This window comes from Anabrus simplex, chromosome 4 (assembly GCF_040414725.1).
Source record: "Anabrus simplex isolate iqAnaSimp1 chromosome 4, ASM4041472v1, whole genome shotgun sequence".
Taxonomy (NCBI): Eukaryota; Metazoa; Arthropoda; class Insecta; order Orthoptera; family Tettigoniidae; genus Anabrus; species Anabrus simplex.
This window is the reverse complement of record NC_090268.1, coordinates 299082774-299109285: the sequence shown is the minus strand read 5'-3', so window position 1 is coordinate 299109285 and position 26512 is coordinate 299082774. Positions and strand designations below refer to the sequence as shown.

The following is a 26512-nucleotide window of genomic DNA, read 5'->3' as shown; positions in this document are numbered from 1 at the left end:
CCTAATTTAAGAAAAGACTAGGTAAATTAATACTGAATCTGCCACCTGGCGGAAGTTCTAAATGCAGACCATTGATTGATTGATTGATTGATTGATTCATTCATTCATTGAAATAATATGTTTACAATGAAATTTTGCCAACGGCCGTAGCCGTGTTGAAACACCGGATCCCGTGAGATCTCCAAAGTTAAGCAACATTGGGCGTGGTCAGGAGTTGAATGCGTTGCCACGCGCTGTTGGTCGTGGGGTAAGGGAATGGAGGAGCGGAAAGGAAATGGCCACCCTACCGCACGTAAACTCCGGCTCAGGAATACCACTGCGGAGGTTCGGACCTGCCTTCGGGCAGAATAACCCTTACCTACCAAATGAAATTTCAGACCCATACTGACTAAATATTTTATTTCTACAATACATATCGCACGGTACGTATTCTACGTCAAATCTTGTGGCTGTGATCCCATTAGATTTCTAATTAAATATTTTTTTCCAAGTGCATAAGATACAACGAACGCAGGTGCATATGAACAAAACACAGTATTGAAAAAAGTAATATACTATATATGTTATATTAATCCATAATAATAATAATAATAATAATAATAATAATAATAATAATAATAATAATAATAATAATTTCGTGTGGCTATTTCTAGCCGCGTGCAGCCCTTGTAAGGCAGACCCTCCGATGAGGGTGGGCGGCTTCTGCCACGTGTAGGTAACTGAGTGTTATTGTGGTGGAGGATAGTGTTGTGTGTGGTGTGTGAGTTGCAGGGATGTTGGCGACAGTACACACCCCCAGCCCCCGAGCCACTGGAATTAAGCAATGAAGGTTAAAATCCCCGACTCGGCCGGGAATCGAACCCGGGACCCTCTGAACCGAAGGCCAGTACGCTGACCGTTCAGCCAACGAGTAGGACATATTAATCCATGAGAAATATATATTGTGTACGTACTATGCCCCGGGCGAGTTGGCCGTGCGGTTAGAGGCGCGCATTGTGAACTTGCATCCGGGAGATAGTGCTTTCGAACAACACTGTCGCCAGCCCTAAAGACGGTTTTCCGTGGTTTCCCATTTTCACACCAGGCAAATTCTGGGGCTCTACCTTAATTAAGGACACGGCCACTTCCTTTCCACTCCTAGGCATATCCTACCCCATCGTCGCCATAAGACCTATCTGTATCGGTGCGATGTAAAGCAAAGTGTAGAAATGTACTATGCTGGACTTATTTAGGTCCTTAAAGTTGAAAGATGTGATGGATTCACTTTGTCTGTTTATTAATAGAGTAAACTCCATTGGTGACATGCATTTATCGCTGAATTTTATGTTGGTGTGAAACGTCTTATAAATCGGTACGGATGGTGTGTCAGTGATGCAATAAAATCGTGTGTGTATCAAAATTTATTTATAACTCAGGAAGTATAAGAGATTCAAACGAGTCGTATGCCATTGAATAAATGGTCATTTTGAAGTTGAGGTCATCATGCAAATGAAGATGGGCTTCAAAAATGGATGTAAAGTCACGTGTAAAATTAATATTTAATGGCGTGTGGCCTCCGAAGAGGCCTGGAGCAGGTCTTTCCAGTTGACTCCGTACATGCGATCTGCGCGTCTATGAGGATGGGGCCCTACCTATGATGAATTCCAGTAATGAAAACGGCAAACACACCCAGTCCTCGAGCCATCGGAATTAACCAATGAAGATGAAAATCCCCGATCCGGCCGGGACTCGAACCCGGGAACCCTGGATCAAAGGCTAGCACGCTAATAATTTAGCCATGTAGGCGGTAGCGTGAAACTAGTATTCGTTCGAAGTGAAATCCGGCGATGAATTTGCGAGTGGGTTCGTTTTAAAAAGTTTAGATCATTCTAACTGATAAAATCTAGAAACTAACTGAATTGATAATGATTTTTTTATGCTCTACGATGCCGAAATATAAATATTATACCCTACTAAACTGAATCTTAATAAGGCTCATTATAGTTCAAGTTTCATTATGATACAGGTTCTACAACAATCAGAGTTCAGATTTTCATTATGTTACAACTGTTTTTATCAATTAGGTAAGAATAGCATCGCACCTGCTTCCACTTGTTTCCAAAAATCAAACATGTCGGACACCAAATATTCCACAATCACACGGCATATTCCCACAAATTCACTTCACCAACTGTACAATAAACAATGTGTATTTGAAATAAAGCTAGGTTCTGATAACCTATCAATGTTTTTGTTTCAAAGCTTTGAAAACGTAGGACATTGTCAAGGTCTCTGATCCACTCACGGAAAATCAATAACCCAGGGGATGTGCTCTACGCTCTGTTGAGTAAACTCAACTATCAAGCGACATCTTCTTACCAAGGGAAATGTTCAATAATTTTCCAGTTTCTTTGCGCTCATTTAAGAAAAGGCTAGGAAAACAACAGAAAGGTCCGCCTCTGTGGTGTAGTGGTTAGCGTGATTAGCTGCCACCCCCGGAGGCTCGGGTTCGATTCCCGGCTCTGCCACGAAATTTGAAAAGTAGTACGAGGGCTGGAACGGGGTCCACTCAGCCTCGGGAGGTCAACTGAGTAGAGGTGGGTTCGATTCCCACCTCAGCCATCCTGGAAGTGGTTTTCCGTGGTTTCCCACTTCTCCTCCAGGCGAATGCCGGGATGGTACCTAACTTAAGGCCACGCTTCCTTCCCTCTTCCTTGCCTCTATCCCTTCCAATCTTCCCATCCCTTCACAAGGCCCCTGTTCAGCATAGCAGGTGAGGCCGCCTGGGCGAGATACTGGTCATTCTCCCCAGTTGTATCCCCCGACCAAGAGTCTGAAGCTCCAGGACACTGCCCTTGAGGCTGTAGAGGTGGGATCCCTCGCTCAGTCCGAGGGAAAAACCGAACCTGGAGGGTAAACAGATAATGATGATGATGATGATGATGAAACAACAGAAAGGTAATCTGCCACCTGGGCGACTGCCCTAAATGCAGATCAGCAGTGATTGATTGATTGATTGATTGATTGAACTTGACAGAAATTTATGAATATTTAAACAAAATAGTTATAATTATCGTCGAGCATAAACAGTCATATGCAGCTCGCCTATAATGGTAATAATTAAGACACGAGTTTTATAACTTCCATACCAGTGTCTTGTTGCATAATTTACTATTAAAAAAGTGAGAGAAGTTATAAGATATTGACGAACTCTTTTCCATTTGAGGGAAAATTTCTGATATCTCCCAAATAAGGGGTGACGCCTGGAGATAAAAATGTTAAAAGATAAAGTAGCATCAAATTCTGAATCTAAGAAGCCCGAGGTAATCCGTGGAACGTTCCAGAACGTTTTGGGAGCGACAGAAAATGAAAGAACCGAGTAAGCACCTACTACAACGGACGATGGCGACGGAGCTATTAGCGACCTTAGTAACAACATACAGGGGCTGCCTAGCCGAGGAGGTAAAGGCGTTCTCGGCTCGCCCGGAAGGACGTGGGTTCGATTCACCGTCAGGAAGTCATAAAATTTAAAAAACGCGATATCCACTCCCGGAGGTGCACCTGGTCATGAGGTTCACTCAGCCTACACCAAAATTGAGTACCAGGTTAATTCCTGGGGGCAAAGGCGGCCGGGCGTAGAGCTGACGACTCTACCCCATCAAGTGTCGAGGTTACGGATAGTGGAAACCTTTACCTTCCACTCCTCCAAGGGCCTTCATGCCCTGTACGGAGATGACTTTGCTTTACTAACATACGATCTGAAACTTTAATGAAGGAGCGCTAACCAGAACTGAGTGCCTCTTTTTCGTTAGCAACTCAATTACTTGTACTCCATTCTCGAGCATGGGCTTTCTCCAGGGAGCTCTCACAATTAGTCAACATTCCGTCGCTAACGGGAAACTCAGGACTATGAGGGTTTATAGTTCGTCGCTAATGGGACACTGATGGTCGCTTGATGATTCGTCGGTAACGGGAATCATCGCTAACGGCAGGTCACCATGGTGACGCCACCTCTAACGCTGACGGCGGTTCAAGTACGATGGATTGCGACGATATTCAAGTGTCGATATACAACGAGATCCAGGTTTCGACATTTATTTAATTTTACTAATTAACTTCAACTCTTGTATGTGTGCAGCTCTGCGACTCGTGATGTTGCATATTTAGTCACACTAACAATAAGAAACGGAGGTCGATGTGTAACGATGTATAAGGGTAGGTGTAAACATGGATATAGGCAAGAATTCATGAAGCATTTATAGGTACCCTAGAAGCTTATACGATTAACTTGATACCGAGAAATTCCAGAGAGAATTGAAAATTTCCAAAATTCACTGAGCTGTCCGAACTGGGGAAGAAAGGCTTTTGGAATGCAGCAGCAAAACAGCCTTTTTTTTCACCAGATAGAGGAATTAATTTTACAGAATGATGACCTATAATTTGTTGAGTCCAAATTAATTTCTGCCACCAAACCCCGCTAATGCGTTAAGGACAATTCTAAGGAGAGACGAGTGACCATTCAAGAAATAATATTGGTTTTACGCTCCATTAACCACGTTTACTGTTTTCAGAGACGCCGAAGTGCCGGAATTTAGTCATGCAGGAGTATTTTTGCGTGCCAGTAAATGCATCGATACAAGCTGACATATTTGAGCACCTTCAAATACCACCGGGCTGAGCCAAAATGAACCTGCGAAGTTGGGAGTCAGAAGGCCAGCGCCTCGACTGTCTGAGCCACTCAGCCCGTTTAAGGGGATACGCATAACCGCAGTGAAAGTATCCGTTTTCAAATAATCTTCAGTTAAAACATTATAAAGGGATGGGCATGATATTATACGGGGGTTCATCGCCAGAATCATTAAAGAAACACTTAAAATGTCACGTGTGCAAAGAAATGCTTCATTTCCCTTCGTAACAGTTCCATATCCCCGTGTACAGTTGCACCGATCTCTCCTCAATTCGAAACAACACCTGCTTGCCTCCAACCCCGTTCGTCCCGTCACCATTTAAAAAAATGTCGGCGGGCGCAGAGTGGGTCTCGGTGGCCCCGGCTGGTCCGTAGTCCGACAGCTCTGCACACCCACCGGCCAACCGAGCAGAGGCTCTACCGTGGCTCTACACCTATATATTCGGGACACGGAGAGGGACTGGTCCCCACCGTCAGCTCTCCTGAGAATGGTTTTCCGTGGTTTTCCATTCTCCTGCATTAAGGCGAATGCTGGGACAGTTCCTAGTATAGGCCACGGTCACCAACCCTCTCACCTTCTCCGAGCATCTTCTTCGATACAAATATCCTGGCCTGAGTGACAGCGTTACCAATAATAATAGCTTACATGATCCAGTGACTCTGCTCTTATTTTCTCTCGATCTTTGGCTTTGATATGATCCCAGTAGCGCTGTCATCTTCGCTTTCACTGTAGAGATAGGAAATTTTAGTTGAGAACTAATTTCCTTCCACGCATCTTCTCTTTTATTGCGATTGAAATAGTTTTTGTTCTTCGGATTCCACATAAAATCTTTATTTTTGTAGAGCTCGATGAGCTGCAAGCACTGTTCTTGATTCATCCCTCGCGCAACTACGGGGACCACGTTTACACTGAGAGAAATTCGATGAGCGAAACCCTTTGATACGCGGACGAAAACCGACTGACCTCCGGCTCGCAGCGAGGGCCCTCACTCCGCAATTACTCAGGTGTGAGGGAGCGTCTACACTAGGCGCAATTTCCTCGCGAAATTATTTCGCGAGGAAATTGCGGTTAGTGTAAACGCAGCTTAACAACAGGAAAAGTTCGTTAATCTGGTTGTCCGACTCGTTGGCTGAACGGTCAGCGTACTGGCCTTCGGTTCAGAGGGTCCCGGGTTCGATTCCAGGCCGGGTCGGGGATTTTAACCTTAATTGGTTAATTCCAATGGCACGGGGGCTGAATGTATGTGTTGTCTTCATCATCATTTCATCCTCATCACGACGCGCAGGTCGCCTACGGGAGTCAAATAGAAAGACCTGCACCTGGCGAGCCGAACCCTCCCTGGGATATCCCGGCACTAAAAGCCATACGACATTTCATTTCAATTGGGGGTTCTTTGTTGTCCGAACCAATAAACGTCAAGATGAATGAACGTATTGAAACTATATGCTCAGGACAAAATTACTGCTAAAATGTTTTCATTCCTCCCCTGAAGGGGGAGGCGGGCCTCTTAGACGGTGACGCCGTCTCTCAGGCCGGGAGATTTGTTACGGTGAAGGAGATGCTCGGAGAAAGTGAGAGTGTTGTCGGCCGAGGGCTATACTAGGAACTGTCCCGGCATTCGCCTTAGTGCAGGAGAATGGAAAACCACGGAAAACCATTCTCAGGACAGCCGACGGTTGGGACCAGCCGTGAGGTCCAGCCCTGCCCCGTCTCCCGACTGCAGAGGCGTAGAGCCACGGTAGAGCCGTGGCCACCCCTCCTCTGCTCGGTTGGCCAGTCAGAGTGCAGAGCTGTTGGAGCACGGACCAGCCCATCCGCGGCCACTTACGGGCCGAGACCCACTCTGCATCTACCGACCGCAGGAACAAAACGCAAGTGTTAACCTTGAAAGTACAACAATATAAATGTAAAATAAATACAGGATATTCCAAAACACATGGGAATTAATCTAGGAGTGGACATATGTGTTATGGTCGATCGTTTACAAGTTACAGACTTTCAAACTTTGTACGGGATTGTTAGTGATAGCCTCACATAGCACATATCCCCGTCGAGTAGCTGTCACAGCGTACCAGCAGGTATACTTCATTCTAATACCAGAAGTGTTCAAAATATCCTTCATGCGCCTGAACACGCCACTTTATTGACTGTCGGACACGTTCAAACACTCCAGGCGTTGCACGTCTTCGATGGCAACCTTGTTCCACACGCTGGCGAAGTACTACAATCCTAAATACGAACCATCTCCTCATTCTAGCTAATAACTAAAACAGGCGTAGCTTATACAGGATCGACAGTAGAAAATTTGCTCACAGCGACTTTTTGTGTTGTTTTCGAGTGTACTCAACCTAAAAGGTACATAACTTGATAAATATCTTGTGGTCCTTTAATTTTAAATCTCTATGAACTAGGAGCCGGCCCCACTCTTTAGGAGTAGCGTGCCTGCCTTTTATCCGGAAGCCCTCGGGTTCGATTCCCGGCTAGGTCAGGGAATTTTACCTGGATCTGAGGGCTGGTATGAGGTCCACTCAGCCTAAGAGATTACAATTGAGGAGCTATCTGACTTTGAGATGGCGGCCCCGGTCTAGAAAGCCAAGAATAATGACAGAGAGGATTCGTCGTGCTGGCCACACGACACCTCGTCGTATGCAGGCCTTTGGACTGAGAAGCGGTCGCTTGGTATGCCATGACCCTTCCGGACTAGGTTCGTTTGTGAATATTAAGCTAACCGGAAAAAAAAAATTAGTAACCCCTGGAAAAATTATTACAAGCATCATTTAATACCGCGTAACTCCGCTTCTGGACTTGATAACCGCCTGGATTCAGTCAGGAAGTGATTCCACAAAGTGCAGGTACGTTGCATACAGGTTAAGCCACTCGCTGAGGATTTGATCGCGCAATCCGCCAAATTGGCGGTGATGCTGATGTCGGCGTTCCAGCATGTCCCACAGATTTTCAATAGGGTTCAAGTCAGGTGATTTTGCAGGCCAATCTATATATCATAGGGTGGGGGAGTGTTCATAAAACCAGTCGCATATACGTCCAGCCTAATGAACTTTGCTGTTGTCTAATTGTTAATAGCATACTCATCATGCAGATGTTGACTGAAAGGCAACACCTGATCATCCAGAATGTTTAAATAAACATCGTGGTTCATGTTAGTGGTCAGCTCAGGAAGCGGGCCCAATTCATGATACGAAAAACACCCCCAAATCATCAAAAATCTACCTTCGGCTTGTACCTGACTTTGCATACATTCAGGGTGAAATCAAAACCTTGAGATTTGCCGATGATATTGTTATTTTATCTGAGACTGCAGAAGATCTCGAGAAGTTGCTGAATGGTATGGATGAAGTCTTAGGTAAGGAGTACAAGATGAAAATAAATAAGTCCAAAACAAAAGTAATGGAGTGCAGTCGAACGAAGGCAGGTGATGTAGGAAATATTAGATTAGGAAACGAAGTCTTAAAGGAAGTAGATGAATATTGTTACTTGGGTAGTAAAATAACCAACGATGGCAGAAGTAAGGAGGACATAAAATGCAGACTAGCACAAGCAAGGAAGAGCTTTCTTAAGAAAAGAAATTTGCTCACTTCAAACATTGATATCGGAATTAGAAAGATGTTTTTGAAGACTTTCGTGTGGAGCGTGGCATTGTATGGAAGTGAAACATGGACAATAACTAGCTCAGAAAGAAAGAGAATAGAAGCTTTTGAAATGTGGTGTTACAGAAGAATGCTGAAGGTGAGATGATAGATCGAATCACGAATGAAGAGATACTGAATCGAATTGGTGAGAGGAGATCGATTTGGCTAAATTTAACGAGAAGAAGAGATAGAATGATAGGACACATCTTAAGACACCGAGGACTTGTTCAGTTGGTTTTTGAAGGAAGTGTAGGTGGCAAGAACGGTAGGGGTAGACCAAGGTATGAATATGACAAACAGATTAGAGCAGATGTAGGATGCAATAGTTACGTAGAAATGAAAAGGTTAGCACAGGATAGGGTGGCATGGAGAGCTGCATCAAACCAGTCTATGGACTGATGACTCCAACAACATGCTTCATTTGATCTTCAGTTCATTGAAATACAGGCAAGAAAGTGATTCGTCAGACCACACTACGTTCAGCCAGTGAGCACGTTCGATGATGTGCAGCCCAGCTTTATGTGCCTGTGTGAGCAATGGCGAGAGGACGTTGTGACGGGAACTGCATGCAACGAACAGGTTGGGATGGACCTTCATTCACTGACTACAGAAATTTCTGTCGGAATTTTGATTCACAAGCCGTGAAGCGCTTCTCCCGTTCCTCCCAGTCAGGATATTTACCGACCACAATTCTGACGTCGTGTTTCGTGGCCACGTGTAATACACCACCGCTTGTAGACACGTGAACAGTCCGCTGCGTAACATCAACAAATCCAGCAACTTCACGCGTCGTATGGCTATGGGCAGGCCAAGCACGATTGCGCCGTATTACCACTTTGTCACATCCTTACATGTTGACGTACACTGTCCGCTGGAAGGAACAATGTCTCACTGATCACTACTGCCATGCTCGCGTAGAAGCAGTACGCGTACTAGATCGCTGCGCCACCTGTATAGGCTTGCGCATTTGGGTGACTAATTTTTTGTACGGTAAGCTTCTCGTGTAACACGCCCGGCTCCATGCCTGTTCTTGGGTCCAAGTGGCCCCGGGTTCGATCCCAATTAGGCTGATAATTTTAACCACCGCGATTTTTCTACCTCAGGAAGCTGTGTGTTTGTGTTCATCTCACCACACATCTTCATTTACATATAACCCATCATACCATAAATCGTCACGGAAACACACAATAGCGAATACACCCTTGTACACACGTGCACATTAATGGTGTCTCGACATAAACAATCAACATTGCCCCACTCCAGTACTGAAAAGAAGGTGAGAGAGTGAAGGGGTAGTGTCGAAGGCACAATGACTCACCTTCTCGCTTAACGCATTGCTGCATGGACTGCATGCAGACAGCCCGCTACAAGACTTCGTTGTGATCCAAATGGGCACAGTGGCGGATGTATTGAAGTACAGCATTAGGTTACCTACTCGTCCGGCCCCGCAGTGTACGGGGCAACGCGTCCGGCCGCCCCGGGTTCGATTCCCGGCCGGGTCAGGGGGTTTTAATTGTAAATGATTATATCCCTGGCCTGGGGACTGCGTGTTTGTGTCGTCCTTAACGTTTCTCACATTCAACACTCAACACTTCCGCAATTCCAATTACATGCAGGTTCATATATTGTGCAAGAAGGGGCAAGAGAACTCTATAGGTCGACGCCCCGAACAATTAGCATTTTAACATTAAAAAAAATAAAAAGTAGCGTACTCTGTTAATTAAAGTATTAAGAGGTAAAGGAGGTTTTTAACCGAAAAGTATTTTATACTAAGGAATATTTTGTAGCTGCGTTATATCGGGTCTACCAATCCTTCTTCACCTCGTTCTTGCCATCTCCAAACTGTCTTAAGACTGCATGGTATTGCTTGTGCTATTGCTTGGAGGACCATGTGAGCCTCCCACATGCCAATAATACGGCCTCGATTCACCTGTGATAGGATAGGAGCCATCTTATTACAATGTTACAGTATACGCCGGAATACACACACTGTGTATTCAGCACTACCTGTTCATTCCCTTCCCCTCCTTTTCAGTACTGGCGTGGCCTTCAACACTATCCCTTTACTCTCTCCCCTCCTTTTTAGTACTGGAGTGGGGCAGTGTTGATTGTTTATGTCGAGACACCATTAATGTGCGTACGTGTACACAGGGTTGGCGTAGGGGAAGGGTGGTCTGAACCAACATAATGCCGACCTCAGATAGTTGGGAAAAGACCAAGATAAAGGAGATCTACAAAGGATATTCGGAATCGATCAAAAGCATACATATAAGTCTCCGGCTCCATGGCTAAATGGTTAGCGTGCTGGCCTTTGGTCACAGGGGTCCCGGGTTCGATTCCCAGCAGGTTCGGGAATTTTAACCATAATTGGTTAATTTCGCTGACACGGGGGCTGGGTGTATGTGTCGTCTTCATCATAATTTCATCCTCATCACGACGCGTAGGTCGCCTACCGGCGTCAAATCAAAAGACCTGCATCTGGCGAGCCGAACTTGTCCTCGGACACTCCTGGCACTAAAAGCCATACGCCATTTCCATTTCATTTCACACATAAATGTGTTGATAATGATTTGGACCCTATCTCTGAACTATTTTATGTTCAATCAAATGGAAAATGGCGCATTGTCTGTCCGATATTGTTACAACAACATGAAGCATAAAGAGCAGATTAAATGCAGGAGGAAATGGAGTTACTGTGAACACTTGAGTTTGCTATTAGTTCCTAAGCATTGAAATCTACCATGACCTATATGGCATAATCGAAAAGTTCGGGTAGAGGTCCCGGGTTTGATTCCCGGTCGTGTCGGGGATTTTAATCGCATCTAATTAATTCTTCTTGCTCGGGGACTGGGTGTTTGTGTTTGTCCCAACACTTTCCTCTTCATATTTAGACAATACACTAAACTACCAACCACCACAGAAGCACGCAACAGTGATTACATCCCTCCACACATGGTTGGCATCCAGCCGTGAAACAGGGCCAAATCGACATCTGCGACACAGTTTGCACCCGCAATCCCACAGGTGTCGGAAAAGTTGAATACTAATAATAGTACCTAATAATAATAATAATAATAATAATAATAATAATAATAATAATAATAATCATATAGCGATGATGAATAAATGTGCTGTCAGACCATAAACAGTAATTTCCTATACATAATTTGAATGCCCTCCCCTGCGAACCATGTGACCTTGCCGCGGTGGGGAGGGCTGCGCGTCCCAATGAAGCAGACAGCCGAGCCACAGGTGTAACCGTATCGGAGGGATATCTGTCAAGAGACCAGACTAACGAGCGGTTCATCGAAAGGGGGATAGCAGCCTTTCGGAAGTTGCAAGGGTAACAGTCTAGATGATTGACTGATATGGCCTTGTAATAATTCTCAACATGGCTTCGTTGTGTTGCTTCCCGGCTGAAAGCAACGGGAAACTACAGCCGTAACTAACTCCCAAGGACATGCATCTCAGTCTGTATGAATGATGTACTGATGATGACTCCCTCCCAGGTAAAATATTCCGGAGGTAAAATAATCCCCCATCCGGATCTCCAGGTGGGGACTTCACGAGAGATCGCAACCATCAAGAAGATGGATACTGACTTTCTGCTAGTCGGAGCGTGGAATGTTAGAACTTTGAATCATTGCGGTAGGTTAGAGAATCTCAAAATGGAGATAGACTAAAGTTAGATATAGTTGCTATAAGTGAAGTACGTTGGCAGGAAGAGCAGGATTTTTGATCAGGCGACTACCGAATTATCAACAGAAAATCAAACAGGGGAAATGCAGGAGTTAGTTTAATAATGAATAAGAAAATAGGACAGCGGATAAGCTGCCACGATATCATAGTGAAAGGATTATTTTTGTCAAGATAGGCACCAAACCAATGCCCACCACAATAGTGGAGATCTATATGCCTACTAGTTCAGAGGATGGTGAGGACATCGAAAGAATATATGAAGAGAGAGGGAAGATTTAACACAATATGTAAAAGGTGACTAGAATCTAATTGTGATGAGAGACTGGAATGCATTGGTAGGCCAAGGAAGAGAAGGTAGTACAGTAAGAGAATTCAGATTGGCCAAAGGAATGAAAGGGTAAGTCGGTTGGTTGAATTCTGCACCGATCATAATATTTAGCCCTTACTAATATACGTGGACGAGATTGGAGACACGGGATGGTATCAAATAGACGTCATTATGATTAGGCAGAGATTCGGAAACCAGGTGTTGGATTGCGAAACTTTCCCAGGAGCAGACGTGGTCTCTGATCACAACTTGTTGGTCATGAAATGCCATTTGAAGTTGACGAAATTGAAGACAAGAAGGAATGTAAGGAGGTAGGAAGTAGACAAATTGAAAGAAAAGAGTGTGAGGAATTGTTTCAAGGAAAATTTTGCACAAGGACTAAATGAAAAGGCTGAAGTAAACACAATAGAGGAAGAATGGACAGTAGTGAAGAATGAGGTCAGTAAGGGCTACTGAAGAAATGTTAGGAAAGGAATGATCAACTAAGAATCAATGAGGCGATTAAAGAATGAATTTGATAGAAAGTGAAGAACATCTAAGGAAGAGTGGCTGAAGGAGAAGTACAAGGATAATGAAGGATGTATGGGCCTAGGAAAGGTAGATGCTGCATACAGGGAAATCAAGGAAACCTTTGGTGAAAGAAAAAATAAGTGCATGAATATTAAGAGCTCAGATGGAAAACCACTTCTAGGGAAGGAAGACACGCCAGAAAGATGACAAGAACATATTTGACAGTTGTATCAAGGTAGGGACGTATGATTATCTGGTTCTGGAACAAGAAGAGGCCTATGATGCCGATAAAATGGGAGACCCAATTTTAAGGTCAGAATTCGACAGAGCTTTGAGAGACTTAAATAGGAACAAGGCTCCTAGAATTGACGACATCCCCTCTGAATTACGGACTGCTTAGGAGAAACCAGCATTGCGAGTATATTCCATATAGCGTGTAATATGTATGAGACAGGAGATGTGCCATCCGATTTTCGGCAGAATATTGTTATACCTATCCCCATAAAGTCGGTGCTGACAAATGTGAAAACTACCGCACCATTAGTTTAGTATCTCACGCCTTCAAAATTTCAGCACGTATTTTTTGCGGAAAATTGGAAAGACAAGTTGAGACTGGGTGGGGAGAAGATAAAGTTTGGCTTCAGAACAAATGTAGGAACATGTGAAGCAATCCTGCGTTTACGACTGATCTTAGAGCATCAAATAAAAGAGAACAAGCCCACATACATATCGTTCTTAGATTTTGAAAAGGCATTCGGTAATGTTCATTGATCCAAGCTATTTGAGACTCTGAAGGTAATCGGGATCAGATATCGAGAAGGTAGAATTATCTACAATCTGTACAAAAAGCAGTCTGCAATGATAATAATCGAGGGCTTTGGAAAAGAAGCAGCAATCCAGAGAAGTGTGAGGCAAGGCTGTAGTTTGTTCCCCTCCTTTTCAATATTTATGTAGAACAGGAAGTAAACGAAATCAAAGGGGAATTTGGAAAGGGAATCACAGTCCAAGGAGAGGAAATCAAAACCCTGAGACATGCCGATGATAGGGTTATTTTATCTGTGACTGCAGAAAATCTGGAGAAATTGCCGAATGGTATGGATGGAGTCTTGGGTAAGGAGAACAAGTTGAAGGTAATGGAGTGCAGTCGAATGAAGTCAGGTGATGCAGATAATACACTGACTAACAGAGCAAATGCAGCACCAAGAAGGAGTGGTTCGAAAGGGATGAAAGTTGGGGAAAAAACAGAGACGGCACGGACAAATAATTGATGTTTATTTCAAACCGATATGCAGGTTACACAATGCGCACGGCATCGACTCAGTAGGATGTAGGACCACTGCGAGCGGCGATGCACGCAGAAACACGTCGAGGTACAGAGTCAATAAGAGTGCGGATGGTGTCCTGAGGGATGGTTCTCCATTCTCTGTCAACCATTTGCCACAGTTGGTCGTCCGTACGAGGCTGGGGCAGAGTTTGCAAACGGCGTCCAATGAGATCCCATACGTGTTCGATTGGTGAGAGATCCGGAGAGTACGCTGGCCACGGAAGCATCTGTACACCTCGTAGAGCCTGTTGGGAGATGCGAGCAGTGTGTGGGCGGGCATTATCCTGCTGAAACAGAGCATTGGGCAGCCCCTGAAGGTACGGGAGTGCCACCGGCCGCAGCACATGCTGCACGTAGCGGTGGGCACTTAACGTGCCTTGAATACGCACTAGAGGTGACGTGGAATCATACGCAATAGCGCCCCAAACCATGATGCCGCGTTGTCTAGCGGTAGGGCGCTCCACAGTTACTGCCGGATTTGACCTTTCTCCACGCCGACGCCACACTCGTCTGCGGTGACTATCACTGACAGAACAGAAGCGTGACTCATCGGAGAACACGACGTTCCGCCATTCCCTCATCCAAGTCGCTCTAGCCCGGCACTATGCCAGGCGTGCACGTCTATGCTGTGGAGTCAATAGTAGTCTTCTGAGCGGGCGCCGGGAGTGCAGGCCTCCTTCAACCAATCGACGGGAAATTGTTCTGGTCGATATTGGAACAGCCAGGGTGTCTTGCACATGCTGAAGAATGGCGGTTGACGTGGCGTGCGGGGCTGCCACCGCTTGGCGGCGGATGCGCCGATCCTCGCGTGCTGACGTCACTCTGGCTGCGCCTGGACCCCTCGCACGTGCCACATGTCCCTGCGCCAACCATCTTCGCCACAGGTGCTGCACCGTGGACACATCCCTATGGGTATCGGCTGCGATTTGACGAAGCGATCAACCTGCCCTTCTCAGCCCGATCACCATACCCCTCGTAAAGTCGTCTGTCTGTTGGAAATGCCTCCGTTGACGGCGGCCTGGCATTCCTAGCTATACACGTGTCCTGTGGCACACGACAACACGTTCTACAATGACTGTCGGCTGAGAAATCACGGTACGAAGTGGGCCATTCGCCAACGCCGTGTCCCATTTATCGTTCGCTACGTGCGCAGCACAGCGGCGCATTTCACATCATGAGCATACCTCAGTGACGTCAGTCTACCCTGCAATTGGCATAAAGTTCTGACCACTCCTTCTTGGTGTTGCATTTGCTCTGTCAGTCAGTGTATTAAATTAGGAAAACAAGTTTTAAAGGATGTCGATGAATATTGTTATTTGGGTAGTAAAATAACTAACGATGGCAGAAGTAAGGAGGACATGAAATGCAGATTAGCACACTATCGATATATGAATTGGAAATATGTTTCGAAGGCTTTCGTCTGGAGCGTGACATTGTATGGAAGTGCAGCATGGACAATAATTAGTTCAGAAAGAAAGAGAACAGACGCTTTTGAAATATGGCGTTACAGGGTGCTGAAGGTGAGTTAGATAGCTCGAATCACGAATGAAGAGATAATGAATCAAATTGGTGAGAAGAGATCGATTTGGGTAAATTTGACGAGAAGAAGAGATAGAATGATAGGATACATCTTAAGACACACAAAACTTGTTCAGTTGGTTTTTTGAGAGAAGTGTGGGGTAAGAACGGTAGATTTAGACCAAAGTATGAATATGAAAAGTAGATTAGAGCAGATGTAGGATGCGGCAACTATGTAGAAATAAGGTTAGCGCAGGATAGGGTGGCATGAAGAGCTGCATCGAACCAGTTTATGGACGGATGACTCGAACAACAATAACAACAATTTTGATGCAAATATTTATCTCCTGCCGAGTGAGATTTAAAACCATTTATATGTAAAGTAGGAGCAGCAGATAGGAATTAAAATATTCCACGAACTCTTTCATTGTTATTTCATGTAAACTCCTACTCTCACATTTTCAGCAAACGCCGGGACACTTTGTATTCACAGTCCACAGCCGATTCCTTCCATCCCCTTACCCAATGTTATTCACAATCATTTATTTCATCTTCATTAACAGCTCAACTGGGGTTTCTGTCAGGAAGGGCATCCGGACGTTAAAATATGCCATATGCATTCATCTCACTTCATCCTCGACCGCATGTCAAGAAACAGGATTAAGGGTTAGACACACATACGTCATCATGGACTCATTGTTTAGAAACCCTCGCGAAGAAATGGCACGTTAATGGTCAAACTCTCTTGTAGAAATCTCATAGAGTGTGGCTCTATAATAATTGTACCGGGCGGTACACCTCCACGCCGCTAATTCAAACATTGCGCCAGTTGAAACTCCTCTACTGGAGAAAGCCTGAACTTTAACAACCATATTAATTCTAAGGTTTCTCAGAAGATGTCTCTACTGTAAATTTTGAAGTGTTCTGAACTATGCCTGTTTCAATTTGTATTTGTTTGCTCTGTAGTAAGAAGTGTGAACATTCTCTTCTAGATGGCATTACGTAAGAACTACAACTGTGCACCCTAGTGCGAAGTGAAGGAACTCTTTTTTGAAGAAATTTGGTATTCATAAGTTTGTTAAATTTCTTTCAGTCATTGTTTGGGTTGGCAGTATAACCCTTCTCTTTCCGCCAGTTTGAATTTGACCAATGAGTAATTTCTGTAACTAATTTTCCACCAATCCTAGATGTCTTCTTCAGTTTTGACTTGTAATCTTTAGCCGACCAATAAAAATTTATAGGCGGGTTGTTATCATTCATGAAAGGTCTCGAATGTTCCACGAGGGTATATAAACTGCTGATTTTTTGGTCTCGGGGCCACTTCAGTAACATCTCTCCTTGTGTGATTATGTAGCAGGGGGCGGAAAGCGCCTCTTTCTTCGGGCAGCAGTTCATCTATAAGGTAATGGCCATTTTATAACTTCATTTCTTGCTAGCTCAGCAGTTTAACCCGCGGGGCAGGTTCGAAACCTTTCTAATGTAACCTATCTTTAAAATGTAATAGACATTTGGTAAATTTTGGCTCTTTAACTATAAATTGGGATAGAGAGTGCCTAACCCTCTCGAGCTCCCACTCATATTGTTCTGAGGTGAATACGTTTTCATTTCCGTTTTTCCTCCCTTCGTAATGTAAATAAGTTTTCTTATCGTGTCACCTCCGTAGTATGGGATTAGCCCTTGCGTAAGCGGCCTAGTGCCAAGTTTGTTTTAAAAGTGTATTAGGAGTGCAAGCTACGCCTCCATTCAACTCAGAATTTTGGGCCATGTAATTGACCTGTTTCTTTACTGAATAGGCCTCAGTAGGTTGGGTATTATTACCCCTGTTCTTGTGTGCCTGGAGGGCAGATTGAAGGTGGAGTTTGGTGTGGCCTTTGAATAGGCTTGAACTTTGAGAGCGGGTTGGCTTTTTCTTAAAAGTGGATTTTCTGTGTGCCTCGTGGAGGCTTTACTGGGTAATTGGGAGCAAGTGCTCCTTGGCATGATTGGGGCTTTCTGCCCCTTTGTTGAACTTTGTACATAGGTAACGTTGGGCTCATTGCTCAAGGATTGTGAGTCTGGGGCTCGAAGCCCAAATCCTGTAACAAACTGTAATTGTACTTTCTTAATTTGTTGATATGCTACTGGGTACCTGTTGTACTTGTTATTTCTTGATCTTGACAAGAAAATATAACCTTTGTTAAATTTTAAATTAACTTTGATTTCGTAGTTGAGACCTATTCCACCCAGCACCTTCTTTCATCTCTGCTGGTCCACCAAAACTCCGTAACAAGTGGTAGCAGAGTGTGGTTGAATGGGTCTCAGTTTAGCCCCCTTTGACGGCTAAACATTGTTTTTAATTCGAACTCTAACAATTTTCTCAGTTGCTGGAATTTTTTTTATTTTTTCTAAAAAAATTCTGTCATCATGTCCGGCCCTCGCGAGGTTCTCCATCTTTTCTATTTGCGTAAAGAAGAATTAATTTATGAACTATCTCTCAGAAACGTTCAATCTGGAGGCACGGTTGCAGTCGATTCCAATAAGCTAAAAATTCTCTTGATTTGCCGATTACCATCCCAACTTTGGGAGAGAAAGAGATTGACGACGCTCTCTCCACGATCAATGATAATACTACTGAGCTAGCATCTATAGTTAGTTTTTTTTTAAAAGTAAGTGATCCATCTCCTAATCAACTCAAAAGAGTACAGGCCAGGTTGTACAACTTTTATAACAGGGTATGTGATCTATTGTCTCTGAAGTTAAGTGACCTTCAGGGTAAGGAAGCTAGTGCCCTTGCCGAAAACTTGTCCAAAATGTCTAGTAAAGTTAGTCAGCTGTTATCTGGATCTGCGATTGCCAAAGTCGACCAGCCTATGGTCGTAAATATCGTAAATGTGGAGGATTCCTCTAAAGAGGAAGGAAGTAGTACTGAGGCGACTACACAACGAACATCTGCCCCATTAGAAACTGAGTCCGATCGTCGCACGTCCATTCCACCCTTTGTGTTAAATAGGGCACCTTCGGAATCTGCTTCTCCGCCACTTAGGCTCCTTTCTACTATGTCACCTAGTTTCAGCAGTTTACCCCATCCATTAGCTGTGTTACTCAGAGGGATTTCAAAATTTTCTGTTAACTCCACAACCGATGTCATTGCTTTCTTAAGGTTTTTAGTTGAGTTCCAAGATCATGCTCTAGTGTTTTCCCTCTCTGCTTCGCAAATTCTCCAAATTATATATCCATATGCCATAGGTATCCTCTCGAACAAGATTGTTAGGGCAATAGCTGAACAGTCATCGATTGAAGACTTTCATGCACACCTTCTTGCAAATTTCATTCTCGCTCGTGCAAGGTCATCTCTGATTCAGAAGTACTATTATAGAGTGCAGCGACTTGATGAAAACCTGGCAGACTTCATACAAGACATCAAATTTTACACCAGGGTATTTGCTCTTCATTTTTCTGAAGACCAGATTGTACAGGCCATTGTGGAAGGCATTTCCCTATCGTACAGGTCATACTTGTGTTTTGCGGCGCGTCCGCAAACTTTTACCGACTGTATCAGCCGAAGGGGTTAGGTATGCGGACAGTCTGCGTGTCGCGAAAGAAGCCCCTCCATCCTCGAGTAATTTTCGGCCTCCACCCCGCCGAGCCCTCACTGCCCGTAAATGTTATGCTTGTGGGTCGCCTGACCATCTTCGGGACAAGTGTCCTTTGATTAAGGCTAGTAGGGCAAGGAATGGAGCTGGGTCATCTCAAAGTTGTTTTAAATGTGGCGCATTTTCCCATATCGCCAAGAATTGCCCAAATTCGAACAGCACCCCCTCCTGCTCAACTTCTGGTGCAACTTCCAACAACAATAAAAAATGACTAGTGGCTTCGGCTGAGTCGACCAACTCTTCATTCCGAGGCTCAGCCCCAAGTAAAACTGCCGAATTCCCAAGGAAAACTCAGTTTTCGAATTTAGCTTTTGAAGGCCCTAAAGAATGTCTTAGGATTGCGGCGGATATCCCCGCACCTGTTCCGTTTCTTAAGATTGAATTGAATAATGAGCCCGTAACTGCTCTTTTAGATTCAGGCAGTGTTTGTTCAATTATTTCGGCTGAATGGTACTCTAAATTGAAAACTGTTTGTAAACTTTCTGACTATTGCTCATCTTCAGTTCAATATGTTTTGGCTAATTCTTCTCCATTAAAAATTTTTAGGTTTTTTATATGCCAAAATTCGGATCTCTAAATTTACTTGGAAAGTTAAACTGTTTGTGGCTAAGCACTTGTCTTGTCCCATTATATTGGGAGCGGATTTCATGTCTTCTACTGTTTGCTTCTAATTGTAAAATCCCTTTATTAAAGTGTAGTTCTGTATCATGTTCATCTATTTCGCCTACCCAGGATGAGATTTGTTAGACCGTAGACATCTACCTGAGGAGCAGGCTGACAGTATTCGTAAGTTGTGTCAGTCGTTTCCAGAGGTGTTCTCTGATACTCTTGGTGTTACTGACCTTATTGAATACAAGATTGAGGTTACTGATTCGATTTCGGTCGTTTTCCACCTTATAGGCTGTCTCCTCCTAAAATGAAAGCCTTGAAGGAAATCATCGATCAGATGCTAAAGGATGGTATCATTCGGCCCTCTAAGTCGGCGTATTCTTCGCCTATTTTTCTATTCCCGAAACCCCAAGGTGGCTTCAGGCCTGTGATTGATTATAGGGCTCTCAATCGGAAGGTGGTGTTACAATCTGTGCCCCTTCCAGACCTTCACTCTTGTTCTTGTTTTTCATGGTTTCGAAAGGCTAACTTCTTTACCATCTTGGATCTTAATCAGGCTTAGAATCAAATTCCTCTGGCTGAAGAATCTAAACATCTTACAGCGTTTGCCACGGATTGGAATTTGTATGAGTACAACCGCGTGCCTTTCGTGCTCCCCACGGGAGCAGCTGTGCTTACGAGGCTACTAGACAGGGTCTTCTCCGACATTAAGTTTGAGTACTTGTACCACTATCTTGATGATGTCGTCGTATTTTCGGAGACCTTCGAAGAACATCTAGATCATCTGAAAGAAGTTCTCAATCGCCTTCGTAAGGCTGGGTTAACTGTGAAGTTGTCCAAGGTCGCCTTCGCTAAGCCTTCCATGTCATTTCTAGGGCATGTTGTATCGCCCGATGGTGTCGCAGTGGATCATTCTAGAACACAGGCCATCTGTGATTTCAAACCTCCTAAGGACATCAAAGGTATTGCTAGGTTCATTGGTATGGTGAATTTCTTCCGGAAATTTATCCCAAATTTCGCCAATAGAGCGGCGCCCTTGAACTTACTTCGTAGGAAAGGCGTCAAATTTGAGTGGGGGCCTTCTCAACAAGCCGCTTTTGAAGATCTCAAATTAGCTCTGTGTAATGCCCCTGTTCTGGCCATGCCCGATTTCTCCAAGAAGTTCATCGTCCAAACCGACGCGTCGTCGTCGGCGGTAGCTGCAGTCCTTCTTCAAAAGACTGAACTAGGGAGGCGACCCATCGCCTATGCCTCTAGGACTCTATCGGCTCAGGAAGCCAAATATTCCATCTATGAGCTCGAAGGTTTGGCAGTCTTATTTGCTTTAGAAAAGTTCCGTCTCTATCTGGAACATGTCAAATTCGACTTGGAGACCGATAACCAAGCCTTAAGTTGGGTCTTAGCTAGGCCGCGTCGTACGGGTCGTATAGCCCGCTGGGCCATCAGGATTTCTGCCTTCCAATTTTATGTTAGGCATATAAGAGGTACTGAAAATGTTGTGGCTGATGGATTAAGCCGTATGTTTGCCAATGATGTAGAGATCCCGGAACAGGTTAATAGTTCTTCACCTCCCGAGTCCATACGACCCGAGGTTAATGCCATTTTAACTGATGCTCCCATGTTGTTTGGGGATCTTGAGAAATATCAACGTGAAGATCCGACGCTGGCCCCTATCATGGAAACACTTTCTTCTGGGGAACATATTGTTCCTTATGTATTGAGGAATGGTGTTTTATGTTGCCCGTCGAGGCATGATCAGAAGATGAAAGTGGTAGTTCCAGCGGTTCTTGTACCAATGATCTTCAAGTACTATCATGAGACCCCATTAGGGTGGCATTTAGGCATCTTCAAAACCCGTGAAAAGATTCGTGAAATGTTCATCTGGAAGGGTATGGACGGAGAAATCCGTGAATTGGTAAAATCTTGTAAATCATGTTGGCTTAGTAAACCCACCAAATCCACTAAGCAAGGGCTTTTGTCTTCTCATCAAGCGTCGCCCAATGGAATGTCTCTACATCGATTACGTAGGACCCTTCCCCCAGTCAAAGGGGAATGCCAACAAGTTCATCCTTGTATGTGTAGATGGTTTTACAAGATTTTCTGGGTTATTTCCAACTATGCTGGCTACCGCCCAGTGCACCATTACTTGTTTAAATTCCATTTTTCCTTCTTTCGGTCCATGTCAATATATTGTGTCTGATAATGCTAAAGCTTTCACATCCAATCTCTTTCGTAAATTCTGTTTTGATCTGTCCATATCTCATGTGACTACTTCTGCTTATTATCCTCAACCAGCTCTAGCGAAACGGGTCAATCGTAATCTGAGGTCGGCTCTTATTGCCTATCATCATGAAGATCATTCTAGGTGGGACACGTCCCTGCATTGGTTAGCTTTTGCTTTGAATTCGGCGGTTCATGAATCCCATAAGTTTACTCCAGCTTCCTTGATGTTCGAGTTTGTTCCCAACACGCCGCTCTCTAACCTTTGGTCTCTTAGTGACATTCTACCTGAGACAATAAATCCTGATAACATTAAAGATCTTTGGAAGAAGGCTAAGGCCAATCTTAAAGTGTGTCATGAAAAGGTTTGGGAAAGATATGATCGTGGACGGAGACCCACCCATTTGAAGGTAGGTGACCAGGTGATGGTCAAAAATTTTGTCCCCGCGGGCAAGCTCGACCCCAGATTTCATGGGCCGTGCGTTATTTTAGATTTCCTTACCCCGGTGACGTTGTTACTAAGCAATCCAGCCACCGAGAGGATATTTAGGGTTCACCTGTCGCAGGTGAAACCTGTGTAACTTCCGCGCTAACTTAGCTGGTTTTTATATTTATTTTTTTTACATTTGAAAGAATTCAGAGGGTTATATTTTTTTGGTTTCATTTTTAGGCCTTCTGCCCCTTGAATTAGGTTCCTTGTATTTAAATATTCATTGTACAACCTCCCCCGACATGTTAAACTGCTATCCTGTCCTCGCCATGGCCATTACCATGCTCCCGTCTCCTACTCAAACACACCAGTGGCTAATTAAAATGAAATAAAAACCTCCATGCCGCTGGCCCCTCAGCCTCACCACAAAGACTGTACCCTAAAATCGTTATGGTCCAACAAAATTCTGCCGTCGAGATCTTAATGTTTCAGTGCCCCCGCAGCCGTGCGGCGCCGTACCGCTACTGTAGTGGAGCACGGGCCCGATCTACTCCAGTGAGGTCAACCAGTGTACGGCGAGCCGGAGCCCTCCTCCCGGCCAAGGCTGATGTGCGGCGCACCACCTGCAAACTGCCCGCGGTCTGTAAACAATCGTCGCGTGTGCGTGCTTCACCACCACTATCCCTCTCATAGTGCGGGTGAGCGGTATCTCAGGGTACTTGAGGGGTCCGAGCGGCCTCCTCTGGACACAAGCTGCTGCGGCTGGTCTGGCCGTCAAAGTAATAGGCAACTAATGTACTTATCCAGCTACATGGACATTTCATATCCACAATTACTACATTTTTGGATTCAACTGCAACATCTGGTGAACTTAATTTTCTTTTTCCTTTCAAGAATTAAAAGTTTTTCTTTCTGAATTCAACTACTACAAGCATGAAGACATTTCATCAGAAGCTACTACAAAGAATTTTGAAACTGGGTCAAACCAATTTAAGAAAACTTCGGATACGGAAAAATTTATGTCCTTTTTGTGAATCCTTCTGCAATTAATTTCTATATCAACATCATAACTTGGACCTTGTTTAAAACAAAATTTCGTGTTCTTCTGTGTCACCCCTTGGAAGGACTTTTTTTTTGGGGGGGGGGGGAGGCCTGTACCGGGCGGTACACCTCCACGCCGCTTATTCAAACATTGCGCCAGTTGAAACTCCTCTACTGGAGAAAGCCTGAACTTTAACAACCATATTAATTCTAAGGTTTCTCAGAAGATGTCTCTACTGTAAATTTTGAAGTGTTCTGAACTATGCCTGTTTCGATTTGTATTTGTTTGCTCTGTAGATGGCACTACGTAAGAACTACAATTGTGCACCCTAGTGCTTTCTGCCCCTTTGTTGAACTTTGTACATAGGTAACGTTGGGCTCATTGCTCAAGGATTGTGAGTTTGGGGCTCGAAGCCCAAATCCTGTAACAAACTGTAATTGTGCTTTCTTAATTTGTTGATATGCTACTGGGTACCTGTTGTACTTGTTATTTCTTGATCTTGACAAGAAAATATAACCTTTGTTAAATTTTAAATTAACTTTGATTTCGTAGTTGAGACCTATTCCACCCAGCACCTTCTTTCACCTCTTCCACCAAAACTCCGTAACAACAACAACAACAATAATAATAATAATAATAATAATAATAATAATAATAATAATAATAATAATAATAATAATAATATGATCACAAATTATTATATAATCCAAAGCAATTCTCTTCACATTTCTTGTATGACATATGATTTGCATCAATTTTACAATTAATTTGTACACTCTTTTTTTGAAATTGCAGGGTTTCAACGATGTCGGCTTTCGAGGCTCGAACCAGATCCCGACGCCAAATATCGATGCTCTGGCCTATGGAGGAATTATCTTGAACAAGTATTACGTCCATGCCATCTGTACCCCATCTAGGAGCGCCTTCATGACCGGGCGTCATCCGATACACAATGGTAAGCGTGTGGCCACCCAGCATTTCTTGATTGTGCAGTGTCTACCCCCTTCATCTTGAAATTGAATCCTGAATTTCGACGTTCCTAATTCGTAAATAAAAACAGAAGTATTTTGTTATTCATGTAGATTGCCTAGTAAGATATGATCAAACACTTACGAGGTTCCCATGGCCTATGTCGATAATACTTATTTTCTTAAATTCATGTCCCTTTTCTTAGTAACTACTTTATAATAATAATTTATAATTTATCTGATGCTTCTTTGTGACTAAGTATTGTTTTCTCTACATCATGAATAGAATTATTGTTTTTTATTCTGTACTAGCCGTAGTACATATATCCGGCGTTACCCGGATATTTTTGAAGGTTTTTCCTTTAAGAATTGTATTGCTTGTTAATTATGTGTGAAGTGAACTTTTGTAGAATACCTTATTGAGACGTTTGATATTTTACGATATATTGTGTGGTATTGGCGTTATTTATATGTGTTCGATTTCAAGTGTTAGATTATTTCATTTTCGAGTAAAACTTTGTCCTTGTGAAATATTTGATACTTTCTATATATATGTATGTATGTACCCGTCGCGCTGTAGATATGGTGTACACCATTTCAACTCTCATTAAGACTGCCACCAATCAGCCATGCGACCCCAAAAATTTGTGGATTCAACACTAATGTCGGTCATTGTAGACTATTTACGGCAGGGCCTCTCAAACGCCCAAAATCTCACGCGTGCAGATAGAGGCGCAAGAGCTCCGTGCACTGTGCATCGGTGTCGCTCGGTATGGCTCGGATCAACGCTTCGTCTCTGGGCTACTCGGCTAAACTCGGCTCTACTCGGCTATACTCGGCTCGACTCAGCCCGGATTTGGAGCGCTACGGCGCAAGTGGGGCAGAGGTAGAGAGGCGGAGCGAGCGAGACAGGCGTGAGGAAAGAGAGAGTAAGCGCTATTACTCCAAATTGGGGGGTTTGGGTGGGGGGGAGGGTCTGCACTCTAGTCAACCTGTGCAATGTTGCTCTAATTGTCTTGAGGGTGGGTCTATGGCGTTGTGTGTTCACCAGCCGCTAGATGGCACTGTTGTCTACGTCTAAGCTAGGTTTCAGCGTTATCAGATCAGTACAGCTTGCGGTGTTGCGACGTAAAGATGGCCATGCCACTCTCTGTTTGCACCAAGGAAGAATAGCGTTCCCTAATCCGTTTTTTTTTTTTTTTGTGGTCTGAGGGTGTACCAGGAGCAGAAATTCGTAGAAGACATTCAGCACAATACGGGGACCATGATTTGCCACAGCGGATGCTTCCATTCCATGCTCTGACGTTTGCTCTCTGGTTCGAAGTGAACCAATGTTTCATCTCCAGTGATGATCCGTTTCAGAAACGTTTCGCCTTCGTTAGCATGTCGGTCCAGCAGGTGCTGACAGATTCTGACACGATTGCGCTTCTGCTCTTCTTTGAGTTGTTTCGGAACCCATCCCGAACAGACTTTGTGAAAGTTAAGCCTGTTATGCATGATTTCATATGCAGATATATGGCTAATGTGCATATGGTTTGCCATGCCATCGACAGTCACTCGTTTGTTATTCACGCATTTGTTCAATATTGGCATCAGTTACGGCTGCAGATGGACGCCCGGATATTTCCTCATCCTTCGTACGACCTCTTTTGAACTGTTCGATCCACTGGTAAACAGTTAGAGTCAAAAGTTTAGCAAAATTCTACTCATTTAAGTCCATCTATCTGCACAACTTTTACAACCTGCTCCATTTACAAGAAATGTTCAAAATGGCGTCCCCCTGCGTCAACGAAGGCATGAAATCATAGCACACAGTTCTGTCGTATCCGTTCGTATATCCCCGATGTCGTTTAAATAGCGTCGCAGGCAGTGAGAAGATCCTCTTCAGTCTCGACAGGTGTCTCATACACAAGGCGCT

The 26512-nt window shown here is 44.1% G+C and overlaps 1 protein-coding gene across 2 annotated transcripts in view; it reads left to right on the top strand.

Moving 5' to 3' along the window:
- Positions 1 to 26512, top strand: part of LOC136871908 (arylsulfatase B) — a 347013-nt gene that overhangs the window by 271067 nt on the left and 49434 nt on the right. For both annotated transcript variants that reach the window (XM_067145620.2, XM_067145622.2), the window contains exon 5: positions 24422 to 24581. In XM_067145620.2, the coding sequence (XP_067001721.2) occupies positions 24422 to 24581 (160 nt within the window). The remainder of the gene's footprint in view (positions 1 to 24421; positions 24582 to 26512) is intronic.